The 17,766-nt window shown below is 35.7% G+C and overlaps 1 protein-coding gene across 1 annotated transcript in view; it reads left to right on the top strand.

Moving 5' to 3' along the window:
- Positions 1-15,142, top strand: part of C10H12orf50 (chromosome 10 C12orf50 homolog) — a 31,093-nt gene extending 15,951 nt beyond the window's left edge. The window contains 7 exon segments of the mRNA XM_036866979.1: positions 5,637-5,747; positions 6,947-7,054; positions 8,409-8,525; positions 9,979-10,083; positions 10,335-10,538; positions 11,937-12,029; positions 15,089-15,142. Of these exon segments, the coding sequence (XP_036722874.1) occupies positions 5,637-5,747; positions 6,947-7,054; positions 8,409-8,525; positions 9,979-10,083; positions 10,335-10,538; positions 11,937-12,029; positions 15,089-15,114 (764 nt within the window). The 3' untranslated portion in view covers positions 15,115-15,142.
- Positions 15,143-17,766: the final 2,624 nt, after the last annotated feature.

The following is a 17,766-nucleotide window of genomic DNA, read 5'->3' as shown; positions in this document are numbered from 1 at the left end:
AGGGAAAAACAACAAAAAACATACAAGGGAACTCCCATAAGGTTAACAGCTGATTTCTCAGCAGAAACTCTACAAGCCAGAAGGGAGTGGCATGATATACTTAAAGTGATGAAAGGGAAGAACCTACAACCAAGATTACTCTACCCGGCAAGGATCTCATTCAGATTCAATGGAGAAATCAAAAGCTTTACAGACAAGCAAAAGCTAAGAGAATTCAGCAGCACAAAACCAGCTCTAAAACAAATGCTAAAGGAACTTTTCTAAGTGTGTAACACAACAGAAGAAAAGGACCTACAAAAACAAACCCAAAACAATTAAGAAAATGGTCATAGGAACATACATATTGATAATTACCTTAAACGTGAATGGATTAAATGCTCCAACCAAAAGACACAGGCTTGCTGAATGGATACAAAAACAAGACCCAGCTATATGCTGTCTACAAGAGACCCACTTCAGACCTAGGGACACATACAGACTGAAAGTGAGGGTATGGAAAAAGATATTCCATGCAAATGGAAACCAACAGAAAGCTGGAGTAGCAATACTCATATCAGATAAAATAGACTTTAAAAGAAAGAATGTTACAAGATACAAGGAAGGACACTACATAATGATCAAGTGATCAATCCAAGAAGAAGATATAACAATTATAAATATATATGCACCCAACATAGGAGCTCCTCAATACATAAGGCAACGGTCAACAGCTATAAAAGAGGAAATCGACAGGAACACAATAATAGTGGGGGACTTTAGCACCTCACTTACACCAATGGACAGATCATCCAAAATGAAAATAAATAAGGAAACAGAAGCTTTAAATGACACAATAGACCAGATAGATTTAATGATATTTATAGGACATTCCATCCAAAAACAGCAGATTACACTTTCTTCTCAAGTGCGCGTGGAACATTCTCCAGGATAGATCACATCTTGGCTCACAAATCAAGCCTCAGTAAATTTAAGAAAATTGAAATCATATCAAGCATCTTTTCTGACCACAACGCTATGAGATTAGAAATGAATTACAGGGAAAAAAACATAAAAAACGCAAACACATGGAGGCCAAACAATATGTTACTAAATAACCAAGAGATCACTGAAGAAATCAAAGAGGAAATCAAAAACTACCTAGAGAAAAATGACAATGAAAACACGACGATCCAAAACCAACGGGATGCAGCAAAAGCAGTTCTAAGAGGGCGGTTTATAGCTATACAAGCCTACCTCAAGAAACAAGAAAAATCTCAAATAAACAATCTAACGTTACACCTAAAGGAACTATAGACAGAAGAACAAACAAAACCCAAAGTTAGTAGAAGGAAAGAAATCATAAAGATCAGAGCAGAAATAAATGAAATAGACACAAAGAAAACAGTAGCAAAGATCAATAAAACTAAAAGCTGGTTCTTTGAGAAGATAAACAAAATTGATAAACCATTAGCCAGACTCATCAAGAAAAAGAGGGAGAGGACTCAAATCAATAAAATTAGAAATGAAAAAGGAGAAGTTACAACAGACACCGCAGAAATACAAAGCATCCTAAGAGACTACTACAAGCAACTCTATGCCAATAAAATGGACAACCTGGAAGAAATGGACAAATTCGTAGAAAGGTATAACCTTCCAAGACTGAACCAGGAAGAAATAGAAAATATGAACAGACCAATCACAAGTAATGATATTGAAACTGTGATTAAAAATCTTCCAACAAACAAAAGTCCAGGACCAGATGGCTTCACAGGTGAATTCTATCAAACATTTAGAGAAGAGCTAATACCCATCCTTCTCAAACTCTTCCCAAAAATTGCAGAGGAAGGAACACTCCCAAACTCATTGTATGAGGCCACCATCACCCTGATACCAAAACCGGACAAAGATACTACAAAAAAAGAAAATTAAGGACCAATATCACTGATGAATAAAGATGCAAAAATCCTCAACAAAATACTAGCAAACAGAATCCAACAACACATTAAAAGGATCATACACCATGATCAAGTGGGATTTATCCCAGGGATGCAAGGATTCTTCAATATATGCAAATCAATCAGTGTGATACACCATATTAACAAATTGAAGAATAAAAACCATATGATCATCTCAATAGATGCAGAAAAAGCTTTTGTCAAAATTGAATACCCGTTTATGATAAAAACTCTCCAGAAAGTGGGCATAGAGTGAACCTACCTCAACATAATAAAGGCCATATATGACAAACCCACAGCAAACATCATTCTCAATGGTGAAAAACTGAAAGCATTTCCTCTAAGATCAGGAACAAGACAAGGATGTCCACTCTCATCACTATTATTCAACATAGTTTTGGAAGTCCTAGCCATGGCAATCAGAGAAGAAAAAGAAATAAAAGGAATACAAATTGGAAAAGAAGAATTAAAACTGTCACTGTTTGCAGATGACATGAGACTATACATAGAGAACCCTAAAGATGCCACCAGAAAACTATTAGAGCTAATCAATGAATTTGGTAAAGTTGCAGGATACAAAATTAATGCACAGAAATCTCTTGCATTCCTATACACTAATGATGAAAAATCTGAAAGAGAAATTAAGGAAACACTCCCATTTACCACTGCAACAAAAAGAATAAAATACCTAGGAATAAACCTCCATAGAGAGACAAAAGACCTGTATGCAGAAAACTATGAAACACTGATGAAAGAAATTAAAGATGATACCAACAGATGGAGAGAGATACCATGTTCTTGGATTGGATGAATCAATATTGTGAAAAATGACTATACTACCCAAAGCAATCTACAGATTCAATGCAATCCCTCTCAAATTACCAATGACATTTTTTACAGAACTAGAACAAAAAATCTTAAAATTTTTATGGAGACACAAAAGACCCTGAATAGCCAAAGCAGTCTTGAGGGAAAAATATGGAGCTGGAGGAATCAGACTCTCTGATTTCAGACTATACTACAAAGCTACAGTAATCAAGACAATATGGTACTGGCACAAAAACCGAAACATAGATCAATGGAACAAGATAGAAAGCCCAGAGATAAACCCACGCACCTATGGTCAACTAATCTATGACAAAGGAGGCAAGAATATACAATGGAGAAAAGACAGTCTCTTCAATAAGTGGTGCTGGGAAAACTGGACAGCTACATGTAAAAGAATGAAATTAGAACACTACCTAACACCATACACAAAAATAAACTCAAAATGGATTCGAGACCTAAATGTAAGACCGGACACTATAAAACTCTTAGAGGAAAACATAGGAAGAACACTCTTTGACATAAATCACAGCAAGATCTTTTTTGATCCACCTCCTAGAGTAATGGAAATAAAAACAAAGATAAACAAATGGGACCTAATGAAACTTCAAAGCTTTTGCACAGCAAAGGAAACCATAAACAAGACGAAAAGACAACCCTCAGAATGGGAGAAAATATTTGCAAACGAATCCATGGACAAAGGATTAATCTCCAAAATATATAAACAGCTCATGCAGCTCAATATTAAAAAAACAAACAACCCAATCCAAAAATGGGCAGAAGACCTAAATAGACATTTCTCCAAAGAAGACATACACATGGTCAAGAAGCACATGAAAAGCTGCTCAACATCACTAATCATTAGAGAAATGCAAATCAAAACTACAATGAGGTATCACCTCACACCATCATCAGAAAATCTACAAACAACAAATGCTGGAGAGGGTGTGGAGAAAAGGGAACCCTCTTGCACTGTTGGTGGGAATGTAAATTGATACAGCCACTATGGAGAACAGTATGGATGTTCCTTAAAAAACTAAAAATAGAATTACCATATGATCCAGCAATTCCACTACTGGGCATATACCCAGAGAAAACCATAATTCAAAAAGACACATGCACCCCAACGTTCATTGCAGCACTCTTTACAATAGCCAGGTCATGGAAGCAACCTAAATGCCCATCGACAGACAAATGGATAAAGAAGGTGTGGTACATATATACAATGGAATATTACTCAGCCATAAAAAGAACGATATTGGGTCGTTTGTTGAGACGTGGATGGATCTAGAGACTGTCATACAGAGTGAAGTAAGTCAGAAAGAGAAAAACAAAAATCGTATATTAACGCATATATGTGGAACCTAGAAAAATGGTACAGATGAACCAGTTTGCAGGGCAGAAATTGAGACACAGATGTAGAAAACAAACGTATGGACACCAAGGGGGGAAAGCCACGGGGGGGTGGGGGTGGTGGTGTGATGAATTGGGCGATTGGGATTGACATGTATACACTGATGTGTATAAAATTGATGACTAATAAGAATCTGCTGTATAAAAAAATAAATAAAATTCAAAAAAAAAAAGGAACTCAGAGAAAAAAATACATGGTTGCCATGAGTTTAAGTAGTTTTCTTGCCCCTGGGATGAGCTGAAAAACAAGTTTTGCAGGAGTAGGAGAGATCTGAATTCTATTCTCCTCTTTAAAAGAAAAAAAAAAAAGATAGTCGGCAAAGTCTCCCAGGATCAATATGAGTATAGGATAAAAAGTAGAATGCCTTTCTTGCAAGTACGTATGTGTGGCAAACTATTTAAACATATGGCAGTAGGTGGCAGCACCATGCCATCAGATGGCAGAATAATCAAAAAGACCTAGCTGATAGATGGGAGCCATCTAGTGAAGGACAGGTTTCTTGAATTATGGAGACAAGAAAAAATAAAACAATAACAAAACAAAAACAAACACATTAGCAATGAATATTAAAAATGGCAGATTATAAAGACAATTATATGCATTTTTGCTTTATATTATGGCTTTAAAAAGCTTTTTATTTTTAAATAATTTCAGTTAACTCATGAATACCCCTTACCCAGATTTCCCCAAATGTTAGCATTTTACACATTTGATTTTTCACTCTCTCTCCCTCTCTCTCTCAACACACACATTGTTGTTATTTTTTCAAATTGTTTGAGAGTTAGTTGAGGCATGATGCCCCTACATAACTCTCACCCAAATGCAGTATAAATATCAATATCAGGAAATTACTACTGATTCAATATTATTTACAGACTTTTAAAAAAAAATTTCACCAATTGTGCCATCAATGTCCTTTATAACAAAATGAAGTTTTTTCCCTGGTTTAGAATCCAGTCCAGAATCACGAGTTGTATCAGATTGTCATAGCTCTTTTATTCTCCTTTTAATATTTTATTTTTGGAGAAAATTAGCTAGAGATGTATAAGGAAATGGTGAGAATTAATTATCAGTATAATTAGCATTTTTTAATCAGTAGTTGACCCTAATACTTTTTACTCTGTTCATGGTTAGTAGATGAAAACAAAATAAATATTACAAAATTCATTATATGAAAAGCACATCAAATAAACTAAATATACATACACTATAGAGTTAGATTGCTTAAATTTTTTAACTGCCACTTGATACGTTATCCACATAGGAAAATAAACTTGCCTTCTGCTTTCCTCCTAATTATAAATTGGCTTAAAATTTGTATAATTATAAATTTATTGTTCATCAAATCACTGTGCAAACAATATTTCCATTAACTTTTAGGCTTTTTACTGTCATCATAAATTCTATCATAAACTTAGGTAAACGCGTAATGGTTCCTGGAGTGATTTTTTTTTTTTTCCTAGGGGACAGTCTGACAGTTCCAACAAAATTCAGCCTATTTGAAAGGCAAGGTGAGATAAAAGCATCACTGGATAGGAAACCAAGGACTGACAGTGCTGCTTTTGAAAATGGAGGTAAGTTAGTTTATTACTGATTGATTCTGAGTATGTCACCATATAATAAATGAGTCTGAATTTTCTCTCTCATAACTGATTTGTTTCATCAACATCTTTTTAGCATTTTATTCATTGGCTTTGGATAAACTCCTTGAGGTCAGGAATTGTGTATAATCAATTGCTCTAGACGAATCTCTAGTAGAATGTCTGGCACATGATGTGCACTCCGTAAATATTTGTAGAATAAATGATTTTACATTTAAACAATTGAATGACTAGATGTATAGAGACGCGTTTATAAAATTTACAGATGACTGGAAGTTAATATGCTGGAACAATGAGCCAGATTTAACAACGTAAACTCAAACTGTGATAAACATAATCTCTTGCATTTAAGTCCAAGACATTACCGGTAGGTTTTCTTCAAGTTGGGAAAGACCTGACATGATATATATTGTGAGGAAAAAAATAAATGTTTTTGTTCGCCACAAGGTTTCAAAATAATTCAGTAACATGTGTCAGCTACCGAATAGCTAAGGTAAACTTACACTGAATTATTAGGAGTAGTATAGGAAAATAATTAAATGTGATAAGTCATTTAAAATACTCAGTAGAGTGTATGACTTATAGAAAGATGCTCTATAAATGTCATCTATTATTATACTAGTTCCACTGATTTCTGTACAGGGTAGTCCACATTTGGGCATCATTTTTAAACAAGGTTACTTGAAACAAATATTTTATGTTAAGAAAGGGTAACTTGTATGGTGAAGGATCTGAAATTAAGTATTTAAGTAATATTTAAAGCAACTATGGATATTTATCCTGGAATATAGAAGATCTTTAAGAAACATAAAAACTGCTTTCATATATCTGAAGATATTATGTGGAAGATAAATTATATTTACTCTGAGTATCTCTAAAGTGTGGTAAAGATTGTTATATGGAAAATTGTGTTGACTCTGTGCATTTTCTTCCAATTATCTGTAAATGTACATACTGTATTTTCATATATATATATATATATATATATATATATATATACACATGTATTAATCGAAACATATATATGTATAGAGATGGTGATGGTATCACTGAGAAGTATTTACATAAAAGTGTGCAAAAGGGGTATTTTAGGGGAGGATTATCCTGTATTAAAAGATAGTTTTGTACAATTTTCTGCCATCATTGCCACTGACAGTAAGTTATTGTCATAGGAGGTGACTGCTACATTCCACAGAGGATCATATTTCTTGGAGTAGATGAAAATGAAGCTTTAACTGAAGAGAAAGAAATCACGATGTCGAAATGTTCAAATGCTAAAGGTAATGAGCCAGTCTATATTTTGATCCATTTGTAATTTGTATAGACAATTTAAATATAAAGCATGATTGTTGTAGAGGCAAGGTAATAAATAAAAATATACACAAAATACACTAGATAGGAGTCAGAAGCCCTAAGTTTCCAGTCCTGGCTCTATCCCTAATTATTTGCCTATGGGGCTTCATCTTTTTTTAGCTTCAGTTTCCTTATCTGAAAATTAGCCTGTTGGACTACATAATTTCTAGGAGTCTTGCTAGCTCTAAAGTTATTGGTTCTCTTAAATGGTAATACCCAGTCCTCTAGTTTTTTTTTTTTTTTTTTTTTCAGCTTCCAATATTCAGTGTGATTGAATTTTCTTAGAAAGCTTTGTTTGTGAACATGTATATACTGAGAAGAGTATTAATTCTCATGCTCACTTGCCCACTTTATGATTGTTATAATTATAGTCTGTGAATAATCCAGAGATATGATAATAAAATACATCCTCTATAGTTTTATGCTGCCTTTTATCGTGCTTAGAATCCCCCAGATGGGACCTCTGCTGGGCAGCTCTCTCAGTCACAGACAGTACAGCTGTCCTCTAATTAGAGGACTTCACATGTTCTCCATCTAAGTATTAACCAATTACATCTACTGTTTTCCCCACCATTAAATAAATATTCTCAAGAACAGGAAGACACTTGTGATCAAATTCTCCTTATGGAAAATTATATGTAAATCTTGTTTCCTCTCTTTTGCTCAATCCATCAAAAAACACACACCTCTAACTACACTAATAACCATAGGCACCATTCACGTGTGGCTGTTTAAGTTAATTAAAATTAAATAAAAATTTTAAAATTCAGCTCATCAGTTGCACTAGCCATATTGCAAGTGCTCAATATCCACATGTGACCAGTGGCTATCATTTCAGACAGCACAGATTTAGAATGTTTCCATCATTGTAGAAAACTCTATTGGATGGTCCTGCTCCAAAGCTTAGAACAAGTGAAGATTGTTACAGATATTTCTTCATCCTTGGTTTAAATTGGCACACTTGATGTAAAATTGATAACCTTTTATTTTTTTGTATTTTATTTTTTTATACAGAGGTATTAAAATATTGCCACAAATATATAATTTACATATTGAAGATAATGGCTGTTATCTCTGAATTTTTAATGTTTTGTTAGTGACAAATTTGGGGGACTCAGTGTGGTAATTAGGGAATTTCAGTGGTGGGTTCTAAAAATTAATATACGTATATATATTTTAAATAGGTATGCCCATCATATAATGCTTGCAAAGTGAAATACCAACTGAAACACTTCTTTTTACTAATAGTGACATTCTATTTTCTTAATTTGCTTTTAAAAGATAACAAGGACAGTCCTCATCCAAAGCGTTCCCTAACTACCCGACTAGTACCTACAACGCATGTATTAAATGCTACTGAGAATATCAGTATGAAGTGCAGAGAGGACCCCTCTTCAAGTGAGACATCAGCTCTATCACTTTTGGGCCTTAGATATATTTGCCTTATCATGGATTTGTTTTGCTTATTTGAAGGAGAATTTTAAAAAAGAAAGAAAAAAGGATGGTTTGAAAACTATTCAGGATTAAGAATTAAAGACACAATATTCTTCTAATTGACAATGAATTGTGATGTAGGTCCTAGTAAATTTTACACTTTCCCACTAGATTAATTTAGATATTAAAGTTAATAATATACTACGTTCTCTGAAGATTCATTAGTACATTTTAAATTTAACCTGTGCTGGGATACGTTGACAAATTTTTATTATGTTTCAGATTATTTTTCTTGATTTGGCTTCTCCTTGCTATTTAGTATTTGGAGCTTCTTCTCTTGATACAATTAAGGCTCATGAATCTTCCTGTTTCCCTCCCTCCTTCCTTCCTCTTCCTTATTTCATTTATTGAACCCCTGTAATATTCTTCAGCCCCAGCTGGGAAACAAAGGGAACCGTGATGGTTTACCTCAGAGAAGCTTAGTTTAGTGACACTTGTGAAAAATATGGTTTCCAAGTTCTAGGAGTGGGAGCATGAGAGTAAGGGTGGGGCATGACGTTTGGAGCGGAGGTGGTGAATCAGAGCTTCACTGAAGGCTTACTGCTGGAGCCGAAGATGAGAGCTAGGGCGAAGAGAGATTTATCAGCCCGCTGTAGAGAGCTAACGTAATCTACAGAGTGAATTTGATGTTCATTTTCTCTGCGTAGTAGCTACTTGTGAATGTTTAGGATCTCCACACAGAGAAATAATAAAGAATGCTCCTCTTTACTAAACCGTTTTAAGATACTCTGGAGAAATGTACCTTAGATATTCCTGGAAAATTGAGCATGCACATAAAATTTTCCGTGTAAAAACATGCAAGCAAGAAGTGAATAACTTAGTGATATTAGCACTTACAAATTCTGATTACTGAGGCTTGTCTCACCAAACTACCTATACCCCCAACTTCTTAAGATCTTAAAACAGTAAGGTAATAGTCATTAAAGTATTTTACACTAATCCAACTTCTTAAGAAGTAGTAGTTTTGGCTTAAAAAGTACAGAAAGATTTATGTTCAAAATCACAATTCTAAAACTACTTAAAAATAACATTATAATGGGATATATAATTATATTTTGATTGTAATTTTATGTTCTTTTAAACCTAAAAAGATCCACACATTCCTTTGGAGAAAAGCATTTTTCTCCAAAGGAACGTTACTTATTGAAAGTTTTCTCATCAATCAATTTCCAAGATAGATTTTTTTGGTACTTAAAATTAAATCACCCTTTGTTCTAGAAAGTAAAGTACTGGGGTGGTACATTTATTTTTTTCTGTTACTTGACATGTGAATGCACAGATATGTAATTATCACCTACAGTAATTTTCAGATGAAAGCGTCTCTTTAAAAACTGTAAAATTTTGTATCTTCTTTAAGTACATGATGTCCAGCCAGTGAGGAAGCCTCATTTTAAAGGCGTGAAAAAAAGAAAATGGATTTATGATGAACCAAAGAACTTTCCTGGCCCAGGAATGCAGAGAGGTAAAGTGTCTATGTATTTGATATTCCTAAATTGTAATTTGAAAAGAGATTAAATAATATTTTCTAGCAGAAGAACAAGTCATTGTCATGCAACATGTTATTTTAGATGTCAGCCCAATTCCTATAAACTTAGTTCTTTTAGCTTACATTATCTTCCATTGTGCTATCAAACATTTAAAGTGCAATATGTTATTTACAGGTGTGAAACCAGCTTGTTTTATCCCTCACTCTCTTCCCCCTTTCTTTTATAGCAGTACAGGCTCCAAATCCCCAAAATAAAATGAGTTACCATCGCAATAATAAAAACGGAAATTCTGAGAATGCCTCCTATATCCATGTTCAGAGAGATGCTGTCAGAACTGTCTCAATGAATGCACCTCCCCGCAGCAGGCCCACAAACGGGTCCTACGATAAAGTTGATGTTAACAAGGAACCCAAATTCAACCTCTGTTCAGGTGGAGTTCTACACTTATATAGGCTCTTTACTCATGTCTGTGGTTTGCATTCCCATGGAATTTCCTGATGGTCCAACCAATCTTAATTGCTATCCACCCCCTTCTTTTTCCAGGCCATCACCACCGTAACATCTTAGAAAACTAGTAAGAGGATTTTTGTCCATGTGCAGGAGTGCACATGATTTAAAGGATATTGGAGAAAACATGTTGGGTGCAGATGGCTTGACATGACCCTCTAGAATTTTGTCTCAGAGCACTGCACTTTGTTCCCCCTGGATAACTTTATTTCACTCTTGAGGATTGTTTTTGAATGGTTGACATTTTCTTGTTCCACTGACTGCATTGTTCAATTATCACTTTCTGTCTAATGCTGTGGTTTTTCTTTAGGCCTTCACGATTACTTTCTGAAAGGGTTAGTTTGGGGGTTAATTGCAATATTTTTGACAACCTCTCATCTCTCCCACCCATACCCAGATTGCTTCTAAATCATTTCATCATGTAATAGGCAAAGTCATAGTATTTCTCAGGAAGTACAAGGACGCAAGGGAGGAGGGAACCAAATCTCTCTTTTTTTTTTTTCCCTCTCTCAGATGAATTTGGCTCTTTTAAAGTTGGGTTTGTCTTCTTAACTTAACAAAAGGTCACTCAATTCCCTGTAATTTCATGTCTGTATTTTCCTGTGTACACAATCTAGTTAGTAGAGTTCTGAATGTTGTGTACTTTCTGAAACATAAGTGAAAACTCTATGTCTCTCTTAGGTCCTCCTTTTACAATTTAAATAGAAGTTGGCTTTTAAATTATTTTCTTCTATTTGTTTTAGAATGGAATGATGTATGGATTTATATATAAAAATAAGGATATTCTTAAGTGAAACAGACTTTTAATTTTATTTACTACTATTATTTTATTATTAATTTTATTATTATTTTACTGTGAGTGGATAGCTGTGAAGAATACAGTAACTACCGGAACAGTTTGATGCCACAGTCTAGATTTGTGTTAAGATGGCCTCACCTACCTTCCTTCCTTCCTTCCTTTCTTTCCTTCCTTTCTTCAGCTCTGCAAATGTTAACAGAATTTTATGTAAAATCATGGTAAGGCCAGGCAATGAAACATTTTGATTACATACACGTATCATACTCTTCTCTAGCTTAGCCTCGTGGGAGCAAACCTTATTTGAGGAACTGAACAGTCAATTAAGAGATGTATAACCGTGTTCATTGATAACTTAAATGGTTTTAATAAGCTCACTTGTATCCCTGATGCCTTAGCCTTGAAATGGTAAAATGAATTATTAGAGAATAGCTTCACCTCTGAGATATTTATAACTTTGAAATGCTCCTGGAATATGATTTTTACATTATAAAATATTTAATTCCTGTTTCCTTTTTCTCTCAGATAAATATATGTCAACATCATATAATGGTTCAGCCTGGCGAAAAAGAATTCCTTTTTCAAAAACATATTCAAAAACTGAAAAGATATATACAGGTAAATATTTACTAGTGATTTTAATGTATCATACAATTCTGAAAATAAATGACAAGTTTTTAAGCTCAAGGAACATATTTTAGAAAATTTAGAAAGTTTTCACCATATACCTGAACATAATTACTTGGAGTTTAGTAGATATCTTCTCTACTAGTAATTTAATTTTACTTTTTTATTGTGTTTTCCTTTGCCCATTTTTATTTTATCAGAAATCTTTTGATATATTTCTCTCCTTAGAAGCATAGCAGTTTCAGCAGTTATGTAATATAAGATGCATTCTTTGTTGAACTACAAAGCAATATATAAATCCATATTTTGACACAAAGTATTAAAGCCCTACTATATCCACCATGGACACATATTGGCTGGTGCTGGCTGACAGGGCATCTAAGACGTAGTTTCCAGGCTGGGACGTTCAAAGTGACTATGGTCTCCCCCTGTGCTCTGTGCTCTGGGAGGGGACCTGGTTCTTCTACTAAAAAGTTTGGTGTCTTCTCCCAGCTTATTCTGGGGCTGGCTCAGTAGGTTTGGAAAACCGCACAGGATAAAATGGTTTCAGTTATTTCTTGGAAAACTGAACCTTTCAGAAAAAGACCTAGATAGGGAGTTCCTACCTAAATCAGTAGCCTAGAACTTTCAGAATCATCTGAAATCCATAAAGTCTTATACAAGAGGTTCCCAGAATGAATCAGAACACATCCAGACTAGAAACTGTACACTTTCCAAAATATACAGCTGAGATCTTCTAAAGCAGTTTTTCCCTATAAACTCTTGACTATAACTGTGATGCAGTATGCAGACCTGTATATATATTTATACTGGAGTCAGTTGTTTTCTTTTTTCCCATCTCTTCCCAAATCATATTGTACTGCAAGAAAACTCTGCTGTGGCACTATTTAATTGAATATATTTCCTCTTCATTTCACGTGGGTTGCACTTAATTTTGGGGGGAAGGAGGTGAAAAGGCAATGAAAATCCTAGATAAAACTACCAATTGTCAAGTCACATCTTTTTCTCCCATGGTTTCCTTGTGGGTGGGATGTTATTTGGAGCATTAAAGGATGTGCTTCTCACCCCCCTGCCCCTGTCCCAGTGACTACTCTTGTATTGTAGCAGCCTTCTCCCCTCCCATCCCACACAGTGAAACATGAATCACCAAAGGATTTGGAGAAAGGAGGGGTCACTTCAGAGTATGAAGCATGTACCATCCACGTATGCCACAGGAAAAGGGATGTGACAGGGGATGTGAGCCAACAAAACTGCTCTTTTCTTTCAATCTGAAGAGTAAGGAGGAGGGTATGGAGAGACAGCAAGAGAGCAAAAACTGTGAAGCCATTTACGCAGTACTAGTTCCCTCCTCCCCTTCTCCTACCACCTCCAGCTATGCCAGGGCCCAGGGATAGAAAGGTCAATGATAGAATTCCTCTGGAAATTTTAAGAATCTGAGTATAAAGAGGCTCTGCATTGTACTTCCCAGATGCAATCTAGGGGGGAAGTTTTGGAGAGAGTTTCTCAACGCCATCTGGTGGTGGGATTGTGGGGAGGACGAGGCATGTCTAACGCAAGAGGGCTGGAGACAGAGCCTCTTGAGATTGCCGAGCTCCAGGGTTGCTTGGGAGGGCATCCCATAACCCTGTGAGTTTCAAGTGAGAGTGAGTTCCTGGGAAAGAGGACCAGCAGGTCTACACAAAGTCTTCTGGCTAGGCCTAAAGGGATAGCATCAAAAAGATGCCTTTGTGGTTGGGTGCTATTCCGGGGAGGACTCAGCTGGAACCTCAACCATTTGCTGTGCCAGGAAGTCGATTAGAAACCAAACCATCATCCACTGATCAAACCCCTGTTACGTGAAGTACGGTCTGAGGGCCACCAGCAGTGATATCACCTGGGAGCTTGTTAGGAGTGTGGAATCTCCATCTCAGACCTACTGAATCATTATCTGCATTTTAACAAGATCCCCAGGTGATTAGGATACACATTAAAGCCTGAGAAACCTTAGACTATGTTATCTGGGCCACTGTTCACCAGCACAGGACCCAGACCTTGTTGAAACCCAAGATTGTTGAGAGGACATTCTTTTCCTACCTGTCACACAGCAGGCACCATCCTCCCCAGTCCCAACCCTAGAAATTAGGATAAGCAGCAGGAAGGTAGGGGAGGGAGAAAAACCCTCAGAATTTCAAATCTGAATGTGATTGACATATACATGTGAAGTAGCTAAGAAAGCACTGAATGGGACTAAGTTTATATGCAAATTTTCTACATCAGGCAGAATGGGAATTTAGAATCAAGAAATTAAATAGAATTATAACAAAATAAAGTTAGTTTTCTTATTTACCTGAGCTTTTGCTGGGAAATGTGTAACCCCTAAACTCTTATCCTTTCTGGTTGTTGTTGTCATCACCAGAATAGGGAGAGAAGGAGTAGCTTGTGCTTCCTCCCCTGCACTTCCTGCTAGGGCACAAAGGAGAGATTTCAGCGTTTCCCAGGGGACAGGTGGACTGCTGGAGAGAGCCACTAGTCTACTCCTCTAAGGAATATCTGGAGCCAAGGCCTCAGAAGTGTAACTGGGTGAGAGGAGTCTTTGGGACAATGTTGGCTGCTATGAGGCTAATGCAATAAGAGAGGAAAATGTGTCTGCGGGAATCGAGGAAAGGAGCTGAAGGCAGTTAGAGATGCCGTTGTCAGCCTTTCCTTGAGGCCATCTGTCCTTTCTGATAGGCATACAGCTGGTGTGACTGGAGGTGCCTTTCTCCAGAGGAGGGAACATTCATTCTGTTCATTCTGGGTGCCCCATGGCGCAGCCTTCTATATACCGTAGTATTATTTCCATTCCTCTCCACCCCTCCATCTAAATTCAAATCACAGCTAGCGGGCTTCAGAAAGAAGTGGAATTAGTTTGAATGGCATTCTGAAAATTTATGAATTAGAACAATAAGCTTAGTTTTTGTTTTGTCTTTAGATTTATGGTAAGTGATTAGCAAAAGAAATGCAAATTTTTGGTACCCTGAAAAATGCTGAAAAAGAAAATAATTGAAATATTTTTTCTATTTTATTATTAGAGCCAAGAAGAAATGGGAGCAAGTAAACCTGGAGGTTGAAAGAAGAGAAAAATGAGAAAAGAGAAAAGTGCCAGAGATCATCTGGTTTACAATCAAAATGAAAATTCAAAGAATGAGATAACTCAAGTACTCCATACTGTATACTGGATAGCCAAAGATGATAATTGCAAATTCTGAAAATAAGATGCAGGAAGTACATTGTGCTCTTTCAAAACTGATAAAAATGCAAATTACAAACAGCTGCCTGTGTATTTATATAGGTCTGGAATTCATTCAGTGCATTGCCACAAACATTTAATAAAATTTAAAAGTTTGACAATTAAAATCATTCTTTAATTGTAAACTAAGATTGCACAGATTGAGGAGTAAAACTGTGCCTTTGATTTCTATTTTGCAATATTCTTTAAGGAAGAAACCTCACATTTTCTTTCTTTACCTAGATTTTAAGCTGGGCATCGGTGATAGTTACAGATAAAATGTAAACAAATTCAATGAAGTCCCAGGATTACAGTTTGGTGGTGAGTATGAGAGGAATTCTAATAGAAATACACTTCAATGTGTTGTAGAAAGAGACAAAGATTGGTTTATTATTCAGGGCAGTTGCTGAACAATGTCTTTTAATTGGCAACTACAAAATCTATCTGCTGAAATGTGCTACATTCAAAACTGAAAAATAAACATTTTCCTACCATGAAAACAAAAATTATATGATCATACTGGAGAAAAGAACTTGTAAAAGGAAAAAAAAAAATGAATTAATAACATGGTATCCACAAAGTCTAGAGTGAGCTTTTAAGGCTTCAGTAAACTCCAGAAGTATAAATGCTTACAAATGTAACAACTATACCCCAATTACGAAAAAAAAAATATGAGAGCAGTATAAGTAATTAACCTTTCAAATGATGTTTTTCTAAGTTTGTAACACTTATACTTCTGAGTTTATGAAAGCTCAGAACTTCACTAAGACTTTAGAACACCCTGTATTTATATTTGCATGCATCTTGTGGTTATTGGTAGCTTCTTGTTCAATATTTATTGGGGAAGGGAGGCAATCAGGGTTCTTAGAAATATTTTATTTTAAAACATTTTATATGGTGTGATTCCAGCTTGTGGAATAATAAACCCTAGTTTCTGGCTTCTAATGGTGCTCTGTCTCCACACTTGCAAAAACTTGAGGTTATAGTCACTGGTGTTTTTACAGATAGAGCAGATAGAAATGAAAACTGTGTCAGCAAAATATGTTGGTAAGATAGTTTGAGAGGGATGTAAGAAAAGAGCTGAGTTGAAAAGCTGTCTAGATGGAAGGTGATAGGAAACAGCCTATAATTCCATTTAACAGACAGATCTGTGTCCTTCTAAAACTTTTCAACTAGTGATGAAGAAGGAGGGGTTCAAAGAAGGAAATTCAAGATCTCTTTCTTGAAGTACAGATTCTCAGTGTGTATCTGCATTGCATGCCAAATGCTGAAGAATCAATGAGGAAAGAGGAAAATATAAAGGAAGGCTTGAATGTGATTCTTCTGAATGTGTACATGTATAATTCCTGAAAAAATGTACATTTTTATTATGATAAACTTTGTCTAAAGGACCAAGTCAGACAGTGGCATTAATCAACCTTGTTTTAATGTTTGTGATTTAGAGAAAGGGCACTTGGTTTAAATGGGGGTAAACCAGTAACCAGGAAGGAAGAAGATAACAAACCCCAAAATAAGAAAAGATAGGGGATGATAAAGGTAAGTACACAACCAAACATTTGGAAGCCAGCAAGATGCAATGCTTACTGACTCCTAAACATACAAGGAGTGCATTTAAGCTTAAATTCCACAGCGCCACTGTTGGGCAGTTGCTTATCTGGCACATACAAAAACTTTCAATGAATTTCACTGGTATTCAATGATTCTACTCTTTTCAAAATGCAACAGTAATAAAAATAATAATAAAAATAGCATTTATTGGGTGTTTAGTATGTTAGTTAGCTAGGGCTGCTATAATAAAGTACCACAAACTGAGTGACTCAACAGAAATTTATTGTCTCACAAATCTGGAGGCTAGAAGTCTGAAATCAAGGTGTCAGTGGGTTGGTTTTTTCTGAAGGATCTATTGCAGGACTGTCTTCTTGGCTTATAGATCACTGTTTTCTCCTTGTGTCTCTTCGTATCATCTTCCCTTAATGTGTGTTTCTGTGTTCATATTTATTCTTTTATAAGGACACAGTCATGTTGGATTAGGGCCCATTCAAATGACCTAATTTTAACTGGATTACCTCTGTACAGACCTTATATCCAAATAAGGTCACATTCTGAGGCACTGGGGGTTAGGCGTTCAAAAACATATGAATTTTGGGAGGACACAAAGGTGGCTCTGGGACCCTTCCAGGGTGGGTGAGTAGATTTTAAGTGACAAATGTACTCTAACACTCCAATCTCTCTAAACATTTAAATCCCTTCTTCTACAATAAATCAAGGCAGGTCTGGACTCACTCTAGATTTGCTCACTCTGGACTACCTTTTAGTCCACATATAAACCAGCCAACCAACCAACCAACCAACCAACCAACCAATTAGAACCCTTTCTAATTTCCCAAGCTGCAACTAAGTGCAGAACATCTGCTTAGTGGGCCCATATCAACAAATTTGGCTTGATCCAATTCTATGTTCCTTCCATGATTATTCCACATC

The sequence above is a fragment of the Balaenoptera musculus genome, chromosome 10 (assembly GCF_009873245.2).
Source record: "Balaenoptera musculus isolate JJ_BM4_2016_0621 chromosome 10, mBalMus1.pri.v3, whole genome shotgun sequence".
NCBI classification, from domain to species: Eukaryota; Metazoa; Chordata; class Mammalia; order Artiodactyla; family Balaenopteridae; genus Balaenoptera; species Balaenoptera musculus.
Note: the sequence above shows the minus strand (reverse complement) of the source record. Positions and strands in the feature narration are given on the sequence as shown.